Source organism: Pleurodeles waltl, chromosome 5, assembly GCF_031143425.1.
Source record: "Pleurodeles waltl isolate 20211129_DDA chromosome 5, aPleWal1.hap1.20221129, whole genome shotgun sequence".
NCBI lineage: Eukaryota > Metazoa > Chordata > Amphibia > Caudata > Salamandridae > Pleurodeles > Pleurodeles waltl.
Window position 1 is genome coordinate 1,133,353,408 of NC_090444.1, and position 26,172 is coordinate 1,133,379,579.

Below are 26,172 nucleotides of genomic sequence, written 5' to 3' on the forward strand. Positions count from 1 at the left end.
GCATTTGCGCCAGATTTTAGCGCCTGGGTCAGGGCAGGCGTTAAGGGACCTGTGGGCTCAAAATGAGCCCACAGCTGCCCTCCCATGCCCCCAGGGACCCCCCTGCCACCCTTGCCCACCCCAGGAGGACACCCAAGGATGGAGGGACCCACCCCAGGGACATTCAGGTAAGTTCAGGTAAGTATAATTTATTTATTTTTTATATATTTTTTTGGCATAGGGGGGCCTGATTTGTGCCCCCCTACATGCCTCAATGCCCAATGACCATGCCCAGGGGACATAAGTCCCCTGGGCATGGCCATTGGGCAAGGGGGCATGACTCCTGTCTTTACTAAGACAGGAGTCATGTAAATGGCGTCTGGGCGTCGTTAAAAATGGCGCAAATCGGGTGGAGGTGATTTTTTGCGTCAACCTGACTTGCACCATTTTTAAGACGCCCTAGCGCCATTTTTCCCAACGCCGGCGCTGCCTGGTGTACGTGGTTTTTTTCCACGCACACCAGGCAGCGCCGGTCTGCTTGCGCCGGCTAACGCCATTCAATAAATACGGCGCCCGCATGGCGCTTCAGAATGGCGTTAGCCGGCGCAAAACTTTTTGACGCTAAACTGCGTTAGCGCAGTTTAGCGTCAAAAAGTATAAATACGGGCCTTAACTTGTTTGCACATCCCTTGTGCATAGACTATAAAATGCACCCAGGGCCTGGAAGCTAAATACAATATGTGAACTTCATCACCTATTGTGCCTTCCATAGGTTTGACCTGTAAAACATGGCATCAGGCCTACAATGTGAAACCTAATTTCAGCAGCCACAAACCTGCTGTCAAACCTCCCAAAATAACCATTTATAACAGATAATAAGCCCTACTTTTAAACATTAATGGGTTACCTCTAAGTACACATTGCCATCCATGAAGAAGGGTACCTGATATCTAAAAGTGGAGTTTGTGAAATTAAAGTTGCCATCTTCCTACAGTGATTAGACTCCAAAAGCTATTTTTACCAGCAGCGCTATAGCTGGATCCTTGAAAATGTCAACATACAAATTATTAGATTTTAAATAAATATTTAGTAAAAGTAAGTTTTAGAACTAATTTTCCCCTCTCACAACCCTCTGCAGGCTAATTTACATTAGCCTGCCAGTGCTTGACCTTAATAAGTGGTGAAAACTGCTCCTGGAGCAGGGCAACGCCTTATGCCTGGTGAAGGAAGGACGTGGTATGGGTCAGGAGCTCCTATCATCTTGTAAAGTCAATTATTGTGGTCCCAGATTTGAGTGGACACAAGGGAGAAGACTGCTCATTTCTCTAAACACTCATTGACTGGTACACAAACTCCCATATGGACAAAAGGCCTATGTCGACTTGGATATCCCTTGGAATAGTGAAATATAGGGTAGTTTGCAGTAAGGCTATGATTCAAAAGTTAGGTGGATTTTCCCATTGGTTAGGGAGCTTCCAGGAATTATGCCCACTCACTGGATAATGCAAACTATGAATGTGGCACCTCAAGGAGGCCTCTTGAGAACATTTTCTGGACCTGTGCAACATCAGAAGATAACTGCACCTGTTGTTTGTGACCTAAGAGGAATCATGAAGGACTGGACCTGCTCCCTCTTTTTGTTCCTAGGACAATAGGATATACTCCAAGGCTCAGTTTGCTGACCTCCTGTGTGACTACAGGGACACAGATAGCTGCAAGGGGCCTTTTTTCTCAATTGACCAGTTGACCAGTACCAACTGAACCTGAACTGAACCTTGGTGATGACCTCTGATGAAGTGAGCCCTGTTTTCCTTGAGATGCTGGGAGACTTAGAAGTGACCCAGAGTAGCTACTCCAGGAACAATGAGGAGTTGGGACTTGGAAAAGTCTTAGACTTTCAAGACGTCAAGAGCCATCAGGAGGAAACAGCTGCCAAGGTGTCTGATTTCCAAGCAACTTCCTTAGGTACAGCTTCAAGCATGCCTCATTAGAGTATTTTTAGATCTGTAAGAAAGACGAAGGGCCTCATTTATAATTTGGCAAATGGCCTGTTGTCCCACCAGGGGTAGATCCTCATTCTACTGTAAGTACAGCGCTCCCATAGCGTCATTAGGGGAGTGCAGGGCAGCGCAAGAAAACTGATGCATTGATCACGGTGAGCCAGTTCTTGTAAATGAGGCCCTAAGGGTGTACTATGTAGTCAGTCTAAAAATGTAATGTGAATCAGCGTGAGGCTATTGTTTGGAGCTATGATTCTGTCTGTCCAGAGTAATACCAACATTCATTTTCTGCAATGGCCCGCTAAAGGTCTACTGCCCATTTCTCTTTGGTTCCTTGAGCAATAGTGGAGGCGTCCTTCTCGACTAAGTTGTATCATTTGGTGACAAAGTGCTTATTTGTTTGATGGTGAGGAGCAGGAACAGTATATTAAAGAGATGAGGCTCTTGTGGAAGGAATAGGTAGCACGATCTGAACAATGCACATATTCTGAATTAGAGGACATTGTCGAGTGGCATGTAATCTGACATGTTAGTGATGGTTCAGAACTACAGGAATTTACTCTCAGAAAATAAGCGTCCTATTTTAACTTGTCCCCAACGGGTAGTAGGCCAATAACCCTGTGCTCCTCTTTGAATGGGTAAAGTGGGTGGTGTCTGAGCAACTCTTCTGTATCATTCATAATGGAATGTGTGGTTCTTGATCAACATAACGTATTGAATATAACATGCCCGTTAGTCCAAACAATTAAGGCTAAACATTAATGTAAAAGCCAGTTGCTTGTCAGACCTAGGGATTGATTTATGGAAAGTTAGTGCCACCTTTGCGTCATTTTTTTACACAAAAAGTGGTACAAATTTATAAAATATAATTATATTTTGTACGTTTACTCCACTTTTGCGTCAAAAAATGACGCTAAGATGGCGCTAACCTTCCATAAATCAGGCCCATAGTGCGTGTGCACTATTAATCCAGCATGGCGGTTTTTGCAATCAAGGTTTTCTTTCAGTCAGGCTCCATTTTTGGATAGTGATATTGTCCAAGGTGAAGCATACATACCGGAAAATGCAGGCTAATGCTGAAGCATACTGATGTGAATGACAAGGCAAGTACAGGCATCTCCAAACAAGGTGCAAATTCTTCAAGACAGCCCCTGCTCTTCAAAATGTGAGGTTGTATCTCTTCTTGTTTGGCTAGAGAACTCAGTTTGGAATTTAGATAAATTCTCTGAGGGTATCCACTGTCACTTGGACAATAATATAAATGTAATATTCTACAACATGACAAAAGTGACAATGACATGAAGGCTCTCATTTTGAGTGACCCACAAATTCTGCTTTGTGCCTTGCGCAAGTTGCACAACTGGCAAATACCAATTGTGGGCTATGCACTTTGTGCCCCATTCCAAATTGTGTGCATAGCAGTGGGTAATAATGCACAAATCATGTATCTTGTCCCCGATTCTGAACTGTGCAAAACTCTAAAGGTGCATGTGCCTATTAGCTGGCACACCTTTTTTCCAGGCTCCACCTGGCAAAATCCTGTAGCCGAAAAGAATCCATATTTGGCCACAAATGGGACGACATTTGGAATGAGGGCAAAGGAATAAAATCAACCTGTAGTTTTATGTTTATGTTCATGGTTGTATTCGCCTTTCCTTCTCTACCTAAAAACGCTTCTGCTACTTTCCCTATTAACTGCAGCTCATTCATATGCAACTTTATTTGAGTTTCTACCCTTGTTTGCTTATTCTCTCAAAACCTTAATCAATTTGACCACACTATTCAAGTTGTTTCCCACTTCCTTTCTTTACATCCTTTCCCCATCATACCTCTCACTAATAGTTCCAAATGTTAGTTTCTCCGCCTTCTGTTGTAGTTGTTGAAATGCTTGCCAGTACTTTTAGTAAATGTTTGTTTTTGTATATACAGTGTTTTGTTGATGTTGGTATTGTATGCTAGCATTCTCTGTCAGCATGTTCGTAGACATTCTGCGCCATATTTACTAGAAAGTGACGCAGCACAGTGAGTGCTGCGTAACAGGAAAAGGGCAGGAAAGTGCCATATTTAAAGGAATTTAGCTCACTTCTCCCTTTGTCCATGCGCTGGTGCCATTTTAGCTGCCTAGCGCCATAGTGTAAGGGTGCTGTGCTGTACACGAAGGATTCCATTCAAAAGTGCACAGAAGCCATAGCAGCTGCAGTTCACGCAGTACACAGGATTACTGTCTGGCGTGGGGAGGCAAGGACTTACCTCCACCAAATTTGGACAGATGGACCATTTGACTGTCGGGGTCACTTGGATTCAGCTCCTGTGTTCCAGGGACCACGCTTGTCAGGACGAGAGGGGACCCAGATGACTGGTGAAGCAGAAGTTTGATGCCTGCGTTAGCAGGGGGAAGATTCCGTCGACCCACGGGAGATTTCTTCTTGGCTTCCAGTGCAGGGTGAAGGCAGACAGCTCCTAGAGCATGCACCAAAAGTTGAGAAAGCCGGCAGGATTAGGCGCTACAATGTCGCTGGTAGTCTTCTTGCTACTTTGTTGCAGTTTTACAGGAGTCCTGGAGCAGTCAGCGGTCGATCCTTGGTAGAAGTCGAAGAGGGAGATGCAGAGGAACTCTGGTGAGTTCTTGCATTCGTTATCTGAAGAGAAGCCCACAGGAGAGACCCTAAATAGCCCTCAGAGGAGGATTGGCCACCTAGTCAGGTAAGCACCTATCAGGAGGGGTCTCTGACGTCACCTGCTGGCACTGGCCACCCAGAGGCCTCCATTGTGCCCTCACACCTCTGCATTCAAGATAGCAGAGGTCTGGGTCACACTGGAGGAGCTCTGGGCACCACCCCCGGGGTGGTGATGGACAGGGGAGTGGTCACTCCCCTTTCGTTTGTCCAGTTTCACGCCAGACCAGGGGCTGGGGATCCCTGAACCGGTGTAGATTGGTTTATGCAAGGGGGGCACCATCTGTGCCCTTCAAAACATTTTCAGAGGCCAAAAGAGGCTACTCCTCTCAGGCCCTTAACACCTATTTCCAAAGGGAGAGGGTGTAACACCCTCTCTCAAAAGGAAATCCTTTGTTCGGCCTTCCTGGGACTGGGCAGCCCAGACCCCAGGAGGGCAGAAGCCTGTCTGTGGGTTGGCAGCAGCTGTAGCTGCAGTGAAAACCCCAGAGAGCTGGTTTGGCTGTACCCGGGGTCCATGCTGGAGCCCCGGGGATGCATGGAATTGGCTCCCCAATACTAGATTTGGCATGGAGGGACAATTCCATGATCTCAGTCATGTTACATGGCCATATTTGGGGTTACCATTGTGAAGCTACATATAGGTATTGACCTATATGTAGTGCACACGTGTAATGGTGTCCCCTCACTCACAAAGTCTGGGGAAATTGCCCTGAACTAGGTGGGGGCACCTTGGCTAGTGCCAGGGTGCCCTCACACTTAGTAACTTTGCACCTAACCTTCACCAAGTGAGGGTTAGACATATAGGTGATTTATAAGTTACTTAAGTGCAGTGTAAAATGGCTGTGAAATAGTGTGATATTTATTTCACTCAGGCTGCAGTGGCAGACCTGTGTAAGAATTGCCTGAGCTCCCTATGGGTGGCAAAATAATTGCTGCAACCCATAGGGATCTCCTGGAACCCCAATGCCCTGGGTATCTAGGTACCATATACTAGGGAATTATAAGGGTGTTCCAGTGTGCCAATCAGAATTGGTAAAAATGGTCACTAGCCTGCAGTGACAATTTTAAAAGCAGAGAGAGCATAAGCACTAAGGTTCTGATTAGCAGAGCCTCAGTGACACAGTTAGGCACCACACAGGGAACACATTCAGGCCACAACTATGAGCACTGGGGTCCTGGCTAGCAGGATCCAAATGAGACAGGCAAAAAACAAACTGACACACAAGTAAAAATTGGGGGTAACATGCCAGGCAAGATGGGACTTTCCTACACAACCCCCCCAAACGAGGGACAATAAGGCTAACCTTGCCCAGAAGAGTCTTCATTGTCCAAGTGGAAATATCTGGAGAGTCCATCTGCATTGGAGTGGGTACTCCCAGGTCTATGTTCCAATGTATAGTCCATTCCCTGTAGGGAGATGGACCACCTCAACAATTTAGGGTTTTCACCTTTCATTTGTTTAAGCCATAATAGAGGTGTGTGGTCTGTCTGAACAATAAAGTGAGTACCAAAAAGGTATGGTCTCAACCTTTTCAGTACCCAGACCATAGCAAAGGCTTACCTCTCTATGGCAGACCAACTCTTTTCTCTAGGGGTCAACCTCCTGCTGATAAAAGCAAAAGGGTGATCCTGGCCCTCAGTGTTAAGCTGTGATACAACTGCCCCCAACCCTAATTCAGAAGCATCAGTCTGGACTATTAATTTCTTGGAGTAACAAGGGCTTTTTAGGACAGGTGCAGAGCACATGGCCTGTATTAGCTCATCAAAAGCCTTTTGACAGCTAGATACCCACAGTACCTTTTTAGGCATCTTTTTACTAGTGAGGTCAATAAGATGAGCTGCAATGGAGCCATAGTTCATAATGAACCTTCTGATGTACCCTGTGAGGCCTAAGAAGGCTCTCACCTGGGTTTGAGTTTTAGGGGGAGCCCATTCCATAATGGTTTGGATCTTCCCCTGCAGTAGTGTAATCTGTTCCCCAACTACTAGGTGGCCAAGATAAACCACTTTCTGCTGCCCTATCTGGCACTTTGAAGCCTCGGTAGTGAGGCCTGCCTTTTGCAGGGCCTCCAAAACTTTCCATAGGTGGACCACGTGCTCATCCCAGGTGGAGCTAAAGACAGCTATATCATCTAGATATGCTGCACTAAAAGCTTCCAAACCTTGCAGGACTGTGCTCACCAACCTCTGAAAAGTGGCAGGTGCGTCCTTCAAACCAAAGGGCATAACAGTGAACTGATAGTGCCCTCGAATGGCCCTCCAAAATGTAGTTTTAGGTTTAGCATCTTTTGACAACTTAATCTGCCAATACCCGTAACTATTGTTTTATGCAATCCATGACATGGTAAGGCTGCCTATAAACCTTACTTTTGACAGGTAAACTGTCTCCAGTGTTGATTGTGTGCTCACACCAGGTAGTGGTACCTGGTATCAGTGAGAAGAGGTCAGAGAATTGGCCTAAGAGATTTATACAGTTGTCCTTCTGCTCAGCAGTAAGGCAATCTGCAAGCACCACTCCCTCCACTAAGCCATCAGCTTCAGTGGTAGAGAAGGTAGAGAAGAAGTCAGGGAGAGGTTCATTCTCTTCTTCCTGCCCCTCATCAGTTGCCATGAGCAGGGTAAGTCAGCCCTGTCATAGTAAGGTTTTAGGTGATTGACATGGAGCACCCTAAGGGGACTCCTGGCAGTGCCCAAGTCTACCAAATAGGTGACCTCACCTTTCTTTTCCACAATGAGATGTTGTCCACTCCATTTGTCCTGTAGTGCCCTTGGGGCCACAGGCTCCAAAACCCACAACTTCTGTCCTAGGTGGTACTGGGTAGGACAGCCTTCTGGTCATGCCATTGCTTTTGGAGCTCATGGCTGGCCTGAAGGTTTTTACTGCCCTTTTTCATGTACTCAACGATTCTGAATCTTAGGCCAAGTACATAGTCCACAATGTCTTGCTTTGGAGCTTTTAAAGGTTGTTCCCAACCCTCTTCCACAAGTGCAAGGGGACCTCTTACAGGGTGCCCAAAGAGAAGCTCAAACGGGCTAAAGCCCACTCATTTTTTTGGGGTACCTCCCTATAAGCAAAAAGGAGGCATGGCAACAGGACATCCCATCTCCTTCTGAGTTTTTCAGGGAGTCCCATAATCATACCTTTGAGAGTTTTATTAAACCTCTCAACCAGACCATTTGTCTATGGATGATAAGGAGTAGTGAACTTGTAAGTTACACCACACTCCTTCCACATAGCTTTGAGGTATGCAGACATGAAGTTACTGCCTCTGTCTGATACTACTTCATTAGGGAAACCCACTCTGGCAAAGATTCCCAGGAGGGCCATTGCCACAGCAGGAGCTGCAGTGGTCCTTAAGGGAATTGCTTCAGGATACCTAGTGGCATTGTCCACTACCACAAGGATAAATCTATTGCCTGAAGCTGTTGGATGGTCAAGGGGGCTAACTATGTCAACCTCTACCCTTTAAAAGGGCACCCCAACCACAGGAAGTGGAATTAAGGGGGCCTTAGGTATGCCACCAGTCTTGACACTGGCTTGGCAGGTCACTCAGGAGCGACAAAACTCCTTAGTGTCCTCTGACATATGAGGCCAGTGAACCAATGGAACAAGTCTGTCCCAAGTTTTGCTCTGGCCCAAATGCAAAGGAATATCAGGTGCCAAGGTCAGAAGAAACTCCCTATAGTGCAAAGGGATGATCAATCTCCTGGCAGCTCCAGGTTTAGGGTCCCTTGACTCAGTATACAGGAGGTTATTTTCCCAGTAGACCTTATGGCTATCAGTGATATCCCCGTTCTGCTGCTTGACAGCTTGCTGTCTTAAACCCTCTAGTGTGGGACAGATCTGCTGTGCCACACTCAGCTCTTCCCTAGCATGCCCCCCTGCACCCAAAAGCTCAGCAGTGTCTGCTGCCAGCTCATCTGGTGTAGGTTCTGCATAGGGAGAGGATTCCTCTTCCTCAAAAGGGGAATCTTCTGGGGAGGGAGGGATAGTGGTCCAGGATTTACACTTTCTACCCCTAGCTTTTGGGAGCACTTGGTCCATTGTTCCAGGATCCAGGCTTTCCTGTCCTCTTTGCTTCTGGGCCTGAGCCCTTGTGATAGCAAAGATATGCCCTGGAATGACCAGCATTGCTGCATGAGCCTCCAACTTCACTTCAGCCCAAGCTGATGTCTCCAAATCATTGCTTAGTAAGCAGTCTGCAGGTAAATCAGTGGGTACCACAACTTTCTTTGGACCAGTAACCCCCCCAGTTGAGATTCACAACAGCCATGGGGTGGCTTAGAGTGTTGTTATGAGCATCAGGCACTTGGTACTGCTGACCAAGTAGGTGTTGATCAGGGTGAACCAGTTTCTCAATCACCATAGTGGCACTGGCTCCTGTATCCCTGTAGGTCTCAACCTCAACGCCATTTATTAGGGGCAGTTGCTTGTACTTACCCATATTAAGGGGACAAGCAACCAAGGTGGCAAAGTCAATATCACATCACAGACTAAAGTAGCCTCTGTGGTCTCCCTTACAAGACCAACCTCAACTACATTACCAATGGTGAGCCCACCTACACCCTTTGATTGGCTATTTGTAGTAGACTTCCCACCACCACTGCTATTACTAGGGGCACTAGAGGACACAGTTGGGGTTGTGGTAGTGGGAGCCTTGGTGTTTTTCTTTGGACAAGTGGCATCACTTGCCCAATGGCCTTTTACTTTACATAAATAACACCATGGCTTTTTCTGATTATGAGAAGAAGATGTGGACCCACCACCCCCAGAGCATTTTTGTGGGCCTGATGAAGACTCTGAATGTTTTCTTATCTTTGTCCCCACCCTTGTCAGAAGACTTACCATCCTTCTTCTTGCCATCCTTGTCACCACCTGTATGAACGTTTCTGTTCACTCTTGTTCTGACCCATTTGTCTGCCTTCTTTCCCAATTCTTGGGGAAGAGGTCAGATGTGAGTCTACCAAGTACTGATGCAACAAGTCAGACACACAGTTATTCAAAATATGCTCTCTCAGGATTAGATTACACAGGTTTTCACAGTTAGTCACCTTACTGCCATGTAACCATCCCTCCAAGGCCTTCACTGAACAGTCTACAAAGTCTGTCCAGTCTTGAGAGGACTCTTTTCTGGTATCTCTGAACTTTATCCTGTATTGTTCAGTGGTTAAGCCAAATCCATCTAAGAGTGCATCCTTCAAAACTTTGTAGTTGTTGGCATCACTTTCTCTGACAGTAAGGAGCCTATCCCTACCCTTGCCAGTGAAAGATAGCCACAAGATAGCAGCCCACTGCGCCTGAGGGACCAACTGTACCATACAGGCCCTCTCAAGTGCAGCAAACCACTTGTTAATGCCATCCCCTTCTTTGTAAGGGGGGACTATCTTATGCAGGTTCCTAGAATCTTGTTTTCTTACAGGATTGCTATCAGACGTTGCTGCTGCCACCATGGGGAACTAACCCCAACCTCTGCCTTTCCCTCTCTACATCTAGGGATTCCTTGTCTAAGGCCAACTGCTGCTGTTTCAGCTTCAGTCTGGCCTCTTCCAACCTCAGCTTTCTGAGTTCCCTGTCTAGGGTGTCATTCTCAGGGTGGGAGGCTTGGGAATTCTGAGACACAGAGGAAATGTGGGAATTAGCAGAAGTGGACCTGTCTGTAACTGGCTAGACTCTAGTTACCTGGCCTTTTGGAGTGAAAGGTGCCCTACTGATGTGTGACCCCCTCCCACTACCAGCTTCACTAGATGGCCTGTTAGCTGACAGGTCTTTGGATGAACCCTCCGCAGAGCCCTCAGGACCCTCCCCTGATTCTTGCTGGGTACCCCCTCCTCTACCTCCTGATCCTGGGATGGGCCAGACTGGTTCTGGTCACTTTCTAGGAGAAGGCTAAGGAGAAGATCTTTGGTAGGGTTCTTACCAATGCTTAAACCTCTTTCTATGCAGAGACCCCTCAAACTTTTAAAGTTTAAACTGCCATAGGTTGCCTGGACAACTGTGGGAGTAAGCTCTGCTGCAGACATAGTTGTTAAGAAAGAGTTTAAGACAGAGAGAAAAAAGTTTTAGAAACTTTTAGGAAAAGAGAAAAACGTTTCAAACTTTTCAAAAATTTTCAAAACTTTTTAGAAACTTTTTAGAAAGTTTGTAGAAAGAAAGTTAAACTGTTTAGGTTAACTGTGTATATTTTTAAGTATTTGGTATATGTTTTTCTTATGAAAAGCACCAATGACAAAGTGGTAAAGCAGTCACAAGTACTTATCCCACCACTGCACCACCAATATAGGAGGCTGACCTGGCTTATAGTGGGTACCTGATGGTACGTACACCCTGTGCCAGGTCTAGTTATCCCTTATTAGTAGATTAGTAGTGTTCTAGCAGCTTAGGCTGATAGAGGTAGCTATAGCAGAGCAGCTTAGGCTGAACTAGGAGACATGCAAAGCTTCCACCATACCACTTATATCATATAGCACTATATCATAAGAATCACAATGCTCAGAGTTACAAAAAATAAAGGTACTTTTTGTAGCGACAATGTGCCAAAAATATCTCAGAGGATATACTCCCTTAGATGGTAAGTAAAATACACAAAATATACACACAAACCAAAATCAGGTAAGTAAACAGTTAGAAAAGTACTGCAAACACTGTAGAATACAATAGGATGCAATAGGCCTAGGGGCAGCACAAACCACATAGTAAGAAAGTGGAATGCGAACCACTTAGGGACCCCACGCCTAGTGTAGTGTGTAGAGGGTTGTTGGGAGTGTAAGAAAACACTAAGGGAGTCCAAGATACCCCAACCCAAGACCCTGAAAAGCAGGAGTAAAGTTACCCTACTTCCCCAGAAACACACTAAAGTCGTGATAGGAGATTCCGCAAAGAACACAACTGATTGCAAAGCACTGAAGATGGATTCCTGGACCTGAGGACCTGTAAAGGAAGGGGACCAAGTCCAAGAGTCACGAAAGTGTCCGGGGGGGGCAGGAGCCCACTAATACCCAGATGAAGGTGCAAAATGGCTGCCTCCAGTTGGAAGAAGCTGAAGATTCTGCAACAATAGAAGATGCCAGGAACTTCTCCTTTGCACAGAAGATGACCCACAGTGTGCTGGAGGATGCAGAGTTGTTTCTATGCCAAAAGACTGTAAACCTGCCTTGCTAGCTGCAAAGGTCGTAGTTGAAGAAAAAAGGTGCTGCCCTGGCCCAGGAAGGACCAGGAGGTCATCACTTGAATGAGGACACAAAGGGGGTGCTCAGCAATACAGAGAACCCATGCAGAAGCAGGCAGCACCTGCAGAAGTACTTGAACACGGGTTCAAGAAAACAGAGCATGGCGGTCATCTCAACACTACAAAGGAGGGTCCCACAAAGCTGGTGGTGAACTCAGAGAGTTGAGCAATGCAGGACGGAGTGCTGGGGACCTGGGCTGTGCTGTGCACAAAGGATTCCTTGCAAAAGTGCACAGAAGCCCTAGCAGCTGCAGTTCATGCAGTACACAGGATTACTGTCTGGCGTGGGGAGGCAAGGACTTACGTCCACCAAATTTGGACAGATGGACCACTGGACTTTCAGGGTCACTTGGATCCAGCTCCTGTGTTCCAGGGACCACACTCGTCACGATGAGAGGGGACCCAGAGGACTGGTGAAGCAGAAGTTTGGTGCCTGCGTTAGCAGGGGGAAGATTCCGTCAACCCACGGGAGATTTCTTCTTGGCTTCCAGTGGAGGGTGAAGGCAGACAGCCCCCAGAGCATGCACCACCAGGAAACAGTCGAGAAAGCCAGAAGGATTAGGCGCTACAATGTCGCTGGTAGTCTTTTTGCTACTTTGTTGCAGTTTTGCAGGCGTCCTGGAGCAGTCAGCGGTCGATCCTTGGCAGAAGTCGAAGAGGGAGATGCAGAGGAACTCTGGTGAACTCTTGCATTCGTTATCTGAAGAGAAGCCTGAAGGAGAGACCCTAAATAGCCCTCAGAGGAGGATTGGCCACCTAGTAAGGTAAGCACCTATCAGTAGGGGTCTCTGATGTCACCTGCTGGCACTGGCCACTCAGAGGCCTCCATTGTGCCCCCACACCTCTGCATTCAAGATGACAGAGGTCTGGGTCACATTGGACGAGCTCTGGGCACCACCCCTGGGGTGGTGATGGACAAGGGAGTGGTCACTCCCCTTTCTTTTGTCCAGTTTCACACCAGAGCAGGGGGTGGGGGATCCCTGAACCAGTGTAGACTGGTCTATGCAAGGGGGGCACCATCTGTGCCCTTCAAAGCATTTTCAAAGGCCAGGAGAGGCTACTCCTCTCAGGCCCTTAATACCTATTTCCAAAGGGAGGGGGTGTAACACCCTCTCTCAGAGGAAATCCTTTGTCCTGCCTTCCTGGGACTGGGCTGCCCAGACCCCATGAGGGCAGAAGTCTGTCTGTGGGTTGGCAGCAGTGGTAGCTGCAGTGAAAACCCCAGACAGCTGGTTTGGCAGTACCCCGGTCCATCCTGGAGCCCTGGGGATGCATGGAATTGGCACCCCAATACCATATTTGGCATGGGGGGACAGTTCAATGATCTTAGACATGTTACATGGCCATATTCGGAGTTATCATTGTGAAGCTACATATAGGTATTGACCTATATGTAGTGCACATGTGTAATGATGTCCCCGCACTCACAAAGTCCGGTGGAAATTGCCCTGAACTATGTGGGGGCACCTTGGCTAGTGCCAGGGTGCCCTCACACTTAGTAACTTTGCACCTAACCTTCACAAAGTGAGAATTTGTAAAAATGGTCACTAGCCTGCAGTGACAATTTTAAAAGCAGAGAGAGCATAAGCACTGAGGTTCTGATTAGTAGAGCCTCAGTGACACAGTTAGGCACCACACAGGGAACACATTCAGGCCACAACTATGAGCACTGGTGTCCTGGCTAGAAGGATCCCTGTGAGACAGGCAAAAACAAACTGACACACACTTAAAAAATGGGGGTAACATGCCAGGCAAGATGGGACTTTCCTTCAAAGAGCACTAACCTACTGCCCAGTTTACTTAGGCCCGTGATCATGACATGCTAAATATAAATAATATAAGTATTGTAGAGGGTACTATTGGCACTTACTAGTATGTAGCAAGCAGCGCAATGAGAAAGTATTAGATTTATTTTGCCTCCCATGCACTACAGCCGTCGAATATTAAGCTGCCCGACCTGATTGGCACTATTTCTAATACCAGCAGTTGGAGCATAGTTCTAGTACACTCTCAGGCCTGGTTGGATAAGAAGAGCTCCTCTTCTCAGGTGCTTATGTAAGCTTGCCCATGTGTCAAATGGCTGTTCTTGTGTAAAGGAGCAGGCTGCCACTAGATAACTAAAAATATCAGAGCAATACACAACAAGGAAGGGAATTAGAGATAGCTTGCTTAGCTTTCTCTTTATCATGTTTGTGTGACAAATTACTGATCATGCAGTAATGGGGAAACTAAACTTAAGTTGTGTTAGCCTAACGCAACATGCGTGACACTTGGCAGGACTGTGTACATATGACGCTGAGACTGAGAAACAACAGTAGATGTGAATAATGACTATGACCATAGAAAAAATTGTAATTACGGATTCCATGTCTGAGAGAGCTATGTGTGCTACAGGATAGGTCCAAATAACAGCTCAAAATACTACATGACGCAGGGATGTGGCTATATAAGGGTACAAATGTTGTCAAATTCCTGTCAAGTTACTGGTCTCTGTTGTTTAAATAAAAATGTCAGTAACATTTTTTACAGAAAAAAGTTTGGTAGTCCTCGGAATGAAACAATTTTTCATTTGATTTCTGACAATCTGTGACTGTAATACCATCTATCCTTGTGCCACCTGAACTCAGATTAAAATGCCACGTACTGACTCCGTACGTCTGAACGCGCAAACAAATCTCAGGGAAAGAGATCCTGCTTACATACTCATCAGGGCTGCCCTTTTAAAATCCCCTTTTCAGTTCTTTTTTTCAAACCTGTTTTATTGCATTTTTTCACAAACAAAGGATATGAATATGATAAACATAAAATACATAACAAATTTCCTCGTGATACGGCTTTATTGTGTTTTATCGCAGTGCCGAAGTCTATATATCTACTGCAAAGGGGCGGTATCTTTTATCATCAACTCCCATCTCCCACCATGGCCTGCTAAATTCCGCCAATGGGGTCTACATTTCCAGTCCATGGTGATATATAGAATTCGGCCATTCTAGTCCGGTCCCCAGGTCCGAACATCCTCCCCATTATTCATCCTCTCCCTGCCTAGGTCCTCATATTTTGACAAAATTGCGGGGTCAGCCCCTAGCTTTTAAAGACCAACTCCTCAGCCTGTTGGCACAAATCCATGTTTAAGGAACACTGAGCAATTGTTATTACTTAGGCTGTTCCACAAAGGGGTATCACATCTCGACCGGCTGCTGCCAATGCAGTGTTGCACAAGAGCAGTGAGTGGTGGCCTAGGGATGTGTCTCCCCATATGCCCAGCGGCTCCAGCTCTGGGGTAAGTTGGAAGGACTCCCCAATTCGCTGTATAAGTATACTGTGAATCCCATTCCAGAACCTACCAACCTTGGGACAACCCTAGACTGTATGTAGTAATGTTTGTTGCTGTCCAGACCCCCTCTGGCACATATCTGTCAGGATTCTCCCCATTCTACCCATACATAGAGGCAGGTTCTCATAAAGTATGCTCTATGAAGCAGATTTAACCATGCCTGTCTGCAGCCCACGCGGATTGCCACCTTGCTAGTTTATCACACAGCTGCCTCCCAGTCTGCCTTATCGGGGCTGCTCAAATCTGTTTCCCATTTGCCCTTTAGAGCTAGGAGTGGGGGATGGCAATTGGTGAGTAGTGACAAGTAAATTTAGAATACTGTGTGCCTATTCAACGGGGCACCCAGGTCTCAGTATTTGAGCAGATTTTCATCTGCCAGCTCTTGGGGTATAACCTGTAGCCAGCATCCTCACCAGAATGGATCTGACCTGCAGGTAGCATAGGAATTGACTTCCTGCTAATTAATATCATTCCTGCAGCTTCTCGAAGATCACTGGTCTCTCTGTGGACCATACCTACCCAGTTTAGAGATACCCAGTAGGTCCCATTGTCTGTGGCCACCTACCTGTTGCAGACCTGCCTGGGCTGCCACATCCCAGAGGGCTGTTTTGAGGGTCAGCTTGCCCTCCCATCCCATCGTGCATAGCACTGTAGCCCACAATCATATTACCCTTGCCATTGGATGTGGGAGGTCCGTTAGCCGCCCTCTACCATATAAGTACATCGGGTATCCCCACGAGTTTATAGCAAGCTGTTCCACCATCAGGGACAGTTCCCTTTGGTCTGTTAATGACCATTTGTTTACTGTCAGTAACTGGGATTCCCAGACCTAAGTCTGAGAGAGCAATGACCCCTTCTGGTGGCCTTCTAGTCAGGGTCGAGAGGGCTATCTTCACCGTTCCAAAGCAACAGTCAAACCTCTGCTTTGACCTGAGTAAATACTCGGTCTGGTATTCAAAAGAGTGAATTCTGCAGCACATAAAGGAATTATGGAAAGTATATATTTCTACTAAGTGCCGCTCTTCCCAGTAAGGACAGGGGAAGCCATCCCCAATGCCCCACATCCTTCTTGAATTCTGAAACCAAGCACCCTATGTTGCAGTCCTGGAATAGTTGTAGGTCTATTGTCATGAATATCCCGAAATACCAGAAGCCTCTCTCCTCCCATATCAGTTGGTCAGTCTGTCCAGCTTTGGGCTGCCAGTCTGTGACTAGGTATGCTATGGATTTTGTCCACTTTATACAAATGCTTCCAAATTGACACAAGATGCAGAAGATTTTGAACATTCGTGGGATAGACTCTGTTGAGTTCACAAGATATATCAGTATGTCATCTGCATAAAGTGAGATTATATCCTCATAGTCAGGGTCCCACTGCATGCCTTGTAGCAAAGCGCCACAGTGGAAACAATTGGCCAAATGCTTCATCACCAGCACAAAGTGCAGAGGTGAGAGGGGCATCCCTGTCAGTGCCCATTCAAAAACTGAACTCATCTGAGAGCCTACCATTCACCCGCACTCCACCGGTTGGATCCCAGTACAATAGCCACACCAGGATGAAACAAGAAGGACCAAAACCCAACCGCAGCAGCAATGCCATAAAGTATGGCCATTCTAGGGATTCAAACGCCTTCTCGGCATCCAATGCCAAAAGCACCACTAGCTCTTGTGTATCTTTCAACCTGAACAGACAGCCAAATAGTTGCCAGATTTTGTGTCTTGTAGATCTGTAGGGCATGAGGCCCGATTGATCTGGATTTATCTGGCCATTGATCAACAGCATTAAGTGCTTTGCTGAAACGTTGGCCATAGTTTTTGTTTCAAAATTAAGGAGGGATATCGACCTGTAGGATTCACATTTGTTTTTAGGATTTCCAGTTTTGTGGATTAAGACAAAATGGGCTTGTGAGAGATCTCAGGGGAGTATTTCATCAGCCCTAGAGTCATATAACATATCTCTGATAGGTTGCACTGCCTGTGCCCATATGCATTTAAAGAATTCTGACAGCAGGCCATTAGGCACTGGGGATTTCCCACTCTTGAGTTGGTTGAGGGCCTCAGCAATCTCTCTCTCTTGCGGCTCTCTTTCTGATCTCCCTGTTCATTATAGTGACCGGGATGTCCTTTGTATATTTTCATTCAGGCTTTCCATGTCCCCGGGGCCTGTACGGGGTGCATATAATTTGCCCAAGTAGCCTACAATGACCTGAACAATGTCCTGGGTGGTGCGTACCCTAGTACCGTCTTCTGTACACCTCATGAACTCACCTCTGATTTTCCTCCCTCCTTGCTAATCAGGCTAACATCTTCCCCACTTTTCTCCCAGTTTTGTAAATGCTACTCCTTTTTGCCCTGTATAGTGTTCTGGCTTCATTATACTGCAAACCTTTGTATTTCTCCGTCAATTGTTCTAGTATTATGGACTAAATGGAGGCTGGTGTCAAGGCATATTAGGACTCACAATCTAGGATCGTTGTCTCCAGATCATTCAGTTTATTCCCTTTTCCTTTTCTTTTTCCCCTGCATATAGGCCATTAGATGACCTCAGACAACCATTTTGTATGGCTCCCACAGAGTCACACCTGATTTTACAGAGCCTCTATTCTCCTTCATATACCAGTTTGTGACCTCCTGGATATGTTTCCGTTTGTCACAATTTGTCAGTTCCCAGAGGTTTAGCCTCCATCCAGTGTTAACCAGTGGCACTGGTTTCATTAGGTTCATCTCCGGTGGGGAGTGGACCAAAATATCCCTCAGAAGGCATTTGATATTGCGATATCTGACCTGCTGAGTCGCCAGGATGAGGAAACAGTCTATTCAGGTAAGGGTGCAGGAGGAGTTTGAGGTGTATGAGCATTGGTGAGCTTCTGGGGAGTTGTACACCATATGTCAACCAACCCCATTGCCTCCATAAAGGACTTCAGTATGGTGTCCCCCCTTAATTGTCTCTTGCTTATTGTCACTCTGTCCAGGTCCCCATCCAGGGTGAAACTGAAATCCCCTCCCACCGTGAGGATGGAGTCAGGCAAATGTCATTTTCCAGTCACCCATCTCCGTCAACGCTTTCTTCTGTAGGCTGGACAGGAGGTACCGGATGGCCACCACCACTTCCTCTCCATTACACATGCCTCTCACCACCAACCAACAGGCCTTCTGGACAGTCCACATCTGCGTCACTTGCAGTGGTATGGACCTACAGGCCAACATGTCTGTCCATCTTGACCTTGTAGAGAAACCCGCCTTTGCCAGCACTTTGTATTCGCTCCTCCACAGGAAACCACAATGATTGCCTGCCTAGTGTGTATATTGCAGGAGGATTAAGTCTGTGGAATGGGGAGCCAGGTATAATCATCATCATCATCAAGAAAGTTTATTTCAGATTAAAAAGTCCTTAAAAAACACATACAGTGCAATAACATAAATCATTTAAACTTACATAGAAGTACTAAAATAACATTATAATACTGTAAATTGCAGCAGCTCATTGTAGCACCAATAGGTACACAGGGTAAAAAATGATTATAAAAGAATACTAATGCATAGAAGCAGCCAAACATTAAGAATGCTACCTAGAAGTTTCATAAGGTACAAGAACTATGAAGCATAATATTAAAAACACCATCATTAAACATCAAAATATAATTCTGGCAATTCGAAGATATCAAAGTGCAAGTGCTAACAACAATCTTTTAGTAAAACCAGAAAAGACCCACATACAGGATTTTGCAATGTCATAACCTGAACTCGTGCAAAAAAAGCGAATCCATTTAAGTGTTTAAAGAAAAACCTTCTGCTAGGACAGCGCTAGATTGACTGCAGCGCAATGATCTTCTTACAGATTGAATTTAGTGACACTGATTTAGATCTTTTCATTAGTGTCCAATCTCATTATTCTCAATCCAAGATCCATTTTCTTTACACCTAGCAGGAGGCTCATGGGTCTAATCCCTCAAGCTAAAAGCTTGACAGAAGAATAAATAATGGTGTAAAGATTTCTCTTCGACTACCACATGAAATGCTAGTGTAGTAATTTGGGCCCCAAAGTATACTAAAACTATTAACAGGTAATGTGCTGTATCTAAATCGTACAAATAGCTGCTTTGCTAAGGGGGGGAGTAATCTTATCTAGAAAGAGCTGAAAGGAAGAAACTATTTTAAAATCTAAAACACCATCTACACAGTGCTCATGATTGTTTTTTCTATTTTCCTCTTTCCAAAGCAAAGACCTTATTTAGTTATTTAATGTGGAGCTAGAGATAGAGGGGACATCCTCAGGTGAGTCCCAGAGAGCAGCTAGATATTGATTGAAGAGCATTTCCTTGATAAATCTTCACCAAGGGATCTTCCAATAGGTGTTTGGGCACATAAGATCTGCACGAGGGAGTCTATAGGGTGCCAGTTCTTCTTAAGACCACAATCAATGCATTTAGAGCAAGGGCCGAAGTTTACAAACTAGGGTAGTTGGGAGTATGCTCACATCCACTAGCTGTGGAACATGAGGACAACTTTAGGGTATGTTCAGCAAACCGGTATCAACTTATTTTCTACTACTAAGAGACTTTTTACTGTTTCATATCCCTAAAGCTCCACGCCATACAGAGTTGAGCCCTTAGCCTTGACATTATAAATCTCAACGGCTAGAGAAAGCAATCTTGTTTTGGTCTTATTTATCATCATAAGGATCACCCAGAATGCAGCACACATAGAAAAAGCAAACAATGAGGAGGAATTGAAGCATTGTTCCTCGTTTTTCTATGTTTTTGGCACTGCTTCAGGTTTACGATAACTCGTAAATCTGAGGCAGCGTCAAAAGCAATGGGTGTTGCATTGGAACGCCCACAGCAACCCCCATTGCACGCCCCTCTGATGCAGAAAACTGCATCAGGGGCCCATATTTACAAGGAGGCGTAATGCCAACTCTGGAGCAGTGCTTATCGCCACCGGAGCATCATGAAGGGGCTCTTAAAGATGCCACTGTTCTATGAAACACTCAGCACTGGAGCCGTCCGATTTTTCTGGTAGTCCAATTATACGTATGTTCTGTCTCTGAAATCAGCCATCTACATCACCCAGTTTGGCCTCCAGGGAGTGAATTGCTTGTTGCAGTTTGAATTGTCGTTCTCTGAGGCCACAGGTTGAAGATGAGCAGTAGCGGATTCCGTGTATGCTACTCATGTTTCTTGTGGTCAATGAGTAGCACACCTATATCCTGTGCCACTGATTCAATTTTACATATTAATGAGTCTTTATGTATTGTGACTCAACAAGTCAACGCCATCTCCTCCTCCTGCTTCAACACCATCCGCAAGCTCCGAAAGATCTTCAAATGGATACCCACTGAAACAGAAGAACAGTCACCTAAGCTCTCGTAGCAGCAAACTGGACTATGACAATGCCCTATATGCAGGAACCACGGCCAAACTCCAGAAGAGGCTGCAAAGCATCCAGAACGCCTCTACACCTCATCCTAGACATCCCCGGCCACTGCCACATCACAGACCATCTGAGAAACCTGCACTGGCTCCCAGTCAACAAAAGATTCACCTTCAAACTCCTCACCCATGCTCACAAAGCACTGCACAACACCGGACCAGAATACCTCAACAGACGGCTCTCCTTCTACACCCCGACCAGGCATCTCTGCTCCGCCGACCTCGCCCTCGCAACCGTCCCATGCATCCGCAGAACTACACCGGCAGTAGATCATCCTCGCACCTCGCTGCCAAAACGTGGAACACTCTTCCCACCCACCTGGGCCAGACCAAAGACCTGCTTACCTTCAGGAAACTTCTCAAGACCTGGCTGTTCGCACAGTAGCAGCACCTCCTCTCCTCCTCCCCCCCTCTCCTCAGCTCCTTGAGACCCTCACGGGTTAGTAGTGCACTTTACAAATTCCTGATTGATTGATTGATTTATTGTCATGGATTGCTGCTAAGATCATTTTTGTGTGTGCCTCAAGATCCTTCTAAAACCCAGCATCATTCTGACCACTCATCGGGGGGCTCCAGTCATCTTTGCCATGCAATGGCTTTAGGGTTTTGGGCACACCTTCTTCTTGTTACAGAGGCTATGGCATTGTGATGACAGTCTCAGTCTGTACCCTGGGACATCTGCTGCTGTTATATTTCTTACCACCCTCACAAACTTAATGATAGTCTCTTTTGTGGGCTCTGTCTTGCCCCAGTGGTGGCCTGTAGTATGTATTTTCCAGACTCTGCAGGTTACACAGTGTCCTTTCTCTTGGTGGCCTCCGTCGAAGACCCCTCCGGCTCCCACCCCAATCGTTGTGTCCTTGGTTCCAATAGTCAGATGTGCAGGCTGAATCGCAGCCCAGGTTTCAGGCCCCCTCTGACCACTGTCACAGCATCCTCCATAAGCCCTTTACCTGGGACCAATAGCTTTCACTGGTCACTGGTCCCTGATGTTGTGAGTGGGTGGTGCTCTTGGTAGCATTCAGGGAGTATTGTGCCTGTTAAGGGTGATAGTGGTGTCCAAGAAGCCCCAATGTCCAGGCCCAGGGGCAGCTCCTCACTTCCAGTGTTCTGTTCCGTGGTGCTCCGTGCAGTCTGAGTGTCTGTGCTTCTTGGGGCTGCATTCAAGCTTGAGTCTTGGGCCCTCTTGGCCCTCTTCTGAAGTCTCACTTGCTTTGGGAGCCAGCAGGGTTTAGAGTCTCTTGATCAGGCCATGCTTGCAGGACTGGGACAATCCCTCAGGGCTCTGGGTTCTCCCTGCCACCGGCATCACCCAACGGGACTACACCTTCCTTCGGTATGCCCTGGGCCCCTTACCCTCCACAGGGTCAGAAGGCCCCAGCATAGCTGTGCCTCGTGGCTGACACCTCAAAGTCAGGTTCAGCCTCCATCGCCGTCATCAAGGCCACCAGTGGGCCATCATCCTACTCACCATTGTCCCATTCTAGGGTGCGTTGGTAGAACCATCAAGTTTCTGAGTGACTGCTCATCTGTAGGCGTCTGAGCATAGATGATGGAGTACGATTCTCCTAGGATATTTTTTCCTGCATTCCTAGCCACACCGGAGCTCAGATTTACATGTCCGGCTCCATCACAGTTGTGGCCATGCGCCCATCTTGTGCTTATCTTTGCACACAGCGTACAAAAATACAGAAGCTCTGCAAGTGTTTTTTTTAAACTATCCTATTATTGTAAGATACACTTTGAATAACCGGACAACAGTCTATGCTATGTTCATTCACAATTACATATATTTTATCTTTCAGTTCCTTAAATTATGGCTGAGGAAGCAGATAAGCCAGCTATTGACAAACTATTTCTGCACAGAGGAATTCATTTTGTGAAAGGTATGATTACTCCGGAAGAAATAGATGCCATAGAACACTTTCCAGTCAGGGACTCTGATGTGTTCATAGTCACATATCCAAAATCTGGTAAGACCAAATTTCCTTGTTTGTTTATTGTTACAAATATTCAGAAGTTTATCTTAATCATTATTCTTCATTGTTAGGGAGCCATGCTGCTAGCCCCACCCACAGTACAATATTTGTTAGAAAATCAGGGAACTCATAATCATTTTTATGTAGCTTATACAAAAAACATCTTGCATTTATGAAATGTTAAAGACCCTCGCTTCCAGTACTGGCTGCGTTTGTGAAGTGCGTAGCTGGCAAAATTTCAAAGTGCTTATTTGTCACACTCTGAGTAACACTTTTCATGGCTCAACCAAACTTGTTATTTTTTGTAATAAGTTAGCCATGACCCTCTAATGCGAATTCAGTGGGCTACAAAGAACTTTAAAACTGCTACAGCGCTCATGAAGTATGTATGCAAAGTTACTAACCTGCTTCCCTTTTTTAACACGAGCACCCTGGAAATATTTGTGGCATCATAATAAACAATTTGCAAGTCATGAGAAAGGACATTTTTATTTGAATATAGAATGCCTTATGGGCATTGTCTTACGTGAACGTGAGAGTGCAGAACGGTATCACATCTGTTGAGGTGGTGCTGCTTTCCTCTCTCTCTACTCTGAAGTGCTTTGGCTGCCATGGGGCGGCTCCTTCGCAATTGAGCTTTGCATGCACCAACGCATATACCCCTACGCCATAGTGCAACGGTGTGTGAGTTTTGTAAGGAATAGTTTGGAAGCGGAAGGGGGCCCTCTCAATATTGTTTCTGCTTTATATGTGTGTTGTACAGTGCATCACAGATCTGTTAGAGAGTTTTTGTGAATTAAAAAATAACAACTAATTTAGGTGTGTTTCAGTTGGCATGCCTGGGCGGCTGCATTGACAATTATTATTCAAATGTGGAAGAAATGATCATGTTTGGTTTTGGTGTACTAGCTTATACGTGGATTTCTCTATTTCAGAAAATCAATAAAATACAACTTCAACAATGTGCTCTCTGGGTGTAAAATATACATTTCTCTTTTCAGAGAAAAGGGATGGATTTTCTTAATGTTACTAGTTTTTAAGGCTTTTCCACCAAGGTGCACTGTAGTCAACAAAATTAAAAAAAACTATTCTATTCCTGTGCTTCATAAGCACGAGTTTATGTCCTTAATTATGTACAGCTTTAACCTACAAGTTGCATTAAAAAATGGGAGCTTCAGGGGGCGCTCGCAAACTAAGCAGTCAGTCAAAATATGTTTATTTGGAGATTAACACAAACCATTCTATATGTAAAACATAAGAAGTCCCTACCATTACGTTATTCATGTCAACACAATACAAAATTCATAAATGTAATACAAAACCATAATATATATATATATATATATATATATATATACATATATATATATATATATATATATATATATATATATATATATATATATATATATATATATATATATATAATCAGCAATAAAATTAAAAATGCCATATTTTGTTTTAAAACAATCACTACAGCAAAATATCCTCCCTTAGTATCATGCTGATATTAAGACCTAAATTATGCCCAAAACTAAATGGCCCTCCTGTGTCTGTACTTAAAATTCTGAGGGCAGTTCTATATTGTGTCACTCCAAGCTGCCAACATATCAGAACGACCCATCTAAAACGGTGAAGAACAGCAAAAAAATAGCTACAGTCTCAGTTTCTCATTTGCACATCGGGCATATATCATCAATTATTGTAGAGACTGAGCATGTACTGCAGAAGCTTTAAAAGTTGTCTAGTAGGTGGTGGAGCTATGTAAAAAAAAGACAAAACAATTATTGCACATTTTGAAAAAAAAAACTCTAGTAAGAGATCCATGTTTAGAAATATTAAGTTATTTCTAAGTGATATATAACTAACACTTTTATTTTCTTTCGTGTGACCTAAATCGGATTATTCGACACCGATTCTAATCAGAGGCTGCACAACTGAACTTTTCAGCCACCTTATTCTGTTATGAGCATCAAGGCTCAGTATCTTTTTCCATACTATTTTGAATACTGTGAAACTCCTCTGTATGCCAGATTCATCCCCAATATAGTTATGGCCTTAAGTTAGCTCTCTGCACAGTGGCTTTAACACCCATGTCAATGTAAGTGGGCAGAGGTGAGGTGCTCTGCAGCAAGTTACCCAATGATGTCTAGAATTTCCTATAGCCAATTGGAAGGCACTTGAATATCCCCACAATTCTCCACCATCTAAAGCTGTGCCCAGTGCTTGAGCATTGTAAATCTGTAGTGCTTGGGTAACCAAGCAGAGAAGACATTTGTGCTTTCAGTATCCCAGACCTGTATTGCTGGAGCTTTAGCACTTTTTTGTAGCTGCCAACCCCATGACATGCTTTCTGATTAATTTACACTTAGGTATTCAGAGGACTTTGCCCTCTCAAGCTTGATCCCTTCTGACCTTAATACACTATGGCCCTCATTATGACACTGGCGGTAACTCCTGCTTATCGCCACGCTGACGGCCGCCAACTTCCCGCCACGGTGCGGATATCCGTTCACTATATTATGACATACACATATACCAATCCGACAGAATACAGCCACATACACAAATCTGCTAGATCAAAGGTCAGTGATAAAGTGGCGGTCTCAAAACCCATACCATTACGCCAAGAGAATAACACCCATCACATTATGACCCACGAATCACCACAGTGGACATTCAACGGCGGTAAACCATTGGCGGTACATACCGCTGCGCTCACAATGGACACCCACAAACAAAACAACACCACATTGGCCAATTCAAACAACACACACCAGACAACCATAAACACACCACACCCACACACCCACACCACTATAAAACACACACCCACAGTACCCACAACCCTTTACGAATACAAATCATTGCCACCAGACTGACACCAAGACCACTGCGACAACTAGTCACATACACCACTCACACCCATACACCCCTCACACACTCCACATCAGACACCCCAACATATTACCCAACACACCTTCACCAACACACATCACATAACACCCATAGCACCACAAAGGCACCCGCGTTTCACTGAGGAGAAGTTAAGGGTCATGGTGGAGAAAATCGTCAGGGTAGAGCCACAGCTATGTGGAGCACAGGTGCAGAACATATCAATAGCAAGGAAGATGGAGCTATGGCGGAGAATCGTGGACAGGGTAAACGCCGTGGGACAGCACCCCAGAACAAGGGATGACAGCAGGAAGAGGTGGAACGACCTAAGGAGGAAGGTAAGTTCCATAGCAGCAAGATACCAGCTCGCTCTACAGAGGACTGGCGGTGGACCCCCACCTCCTCCCCCACAGCTCACAGCATGGGAGGAGCAAGTCTTGGCAATACTGCATCCTGAGGGCCTGGCCAGAGGTGGAGGAGGACTGGACTCTGGTAAGTCAATTTTCAACAATTATCACTCCCCATACCTGCATGCCATCACACACCCTCACCATCACTCCCATCACTACACTCCATCCCACACACTCCACCATCACATCACACTAATCCCAATGCCAAGCCCTGAATGCTGTACCAATGCATGGACACC

At 45.5% G+C, this 26,172-nt stretch overlaps 1 protein-coding gene across 1 annotated transcript in view; it reads left to right on the forward strand.

Moving 5' to 3' along the window:
- The window catches only part of LOC138296315 (amine sulfotransferase-like), a 532,156-nt gene that overhangs the window by 40,716 nt on the left and 465,268 nt on the right, over nucleotides 1-26,172 (forward strand). The window contains exon 2 of the mRNA XM_069235348.1: nucleotides 22,455-22,622. Coding sequence (XP_069091449.1) covers nucleotides 22,466-22,622 — 157 coding nt within the window. The 5' untranslated portion in view covers nucleotides 22,455-22,465. The remainder of the gene's footprint in view (nucleotides 1-22,454; nucleotides 22,623-26,172) is intronic.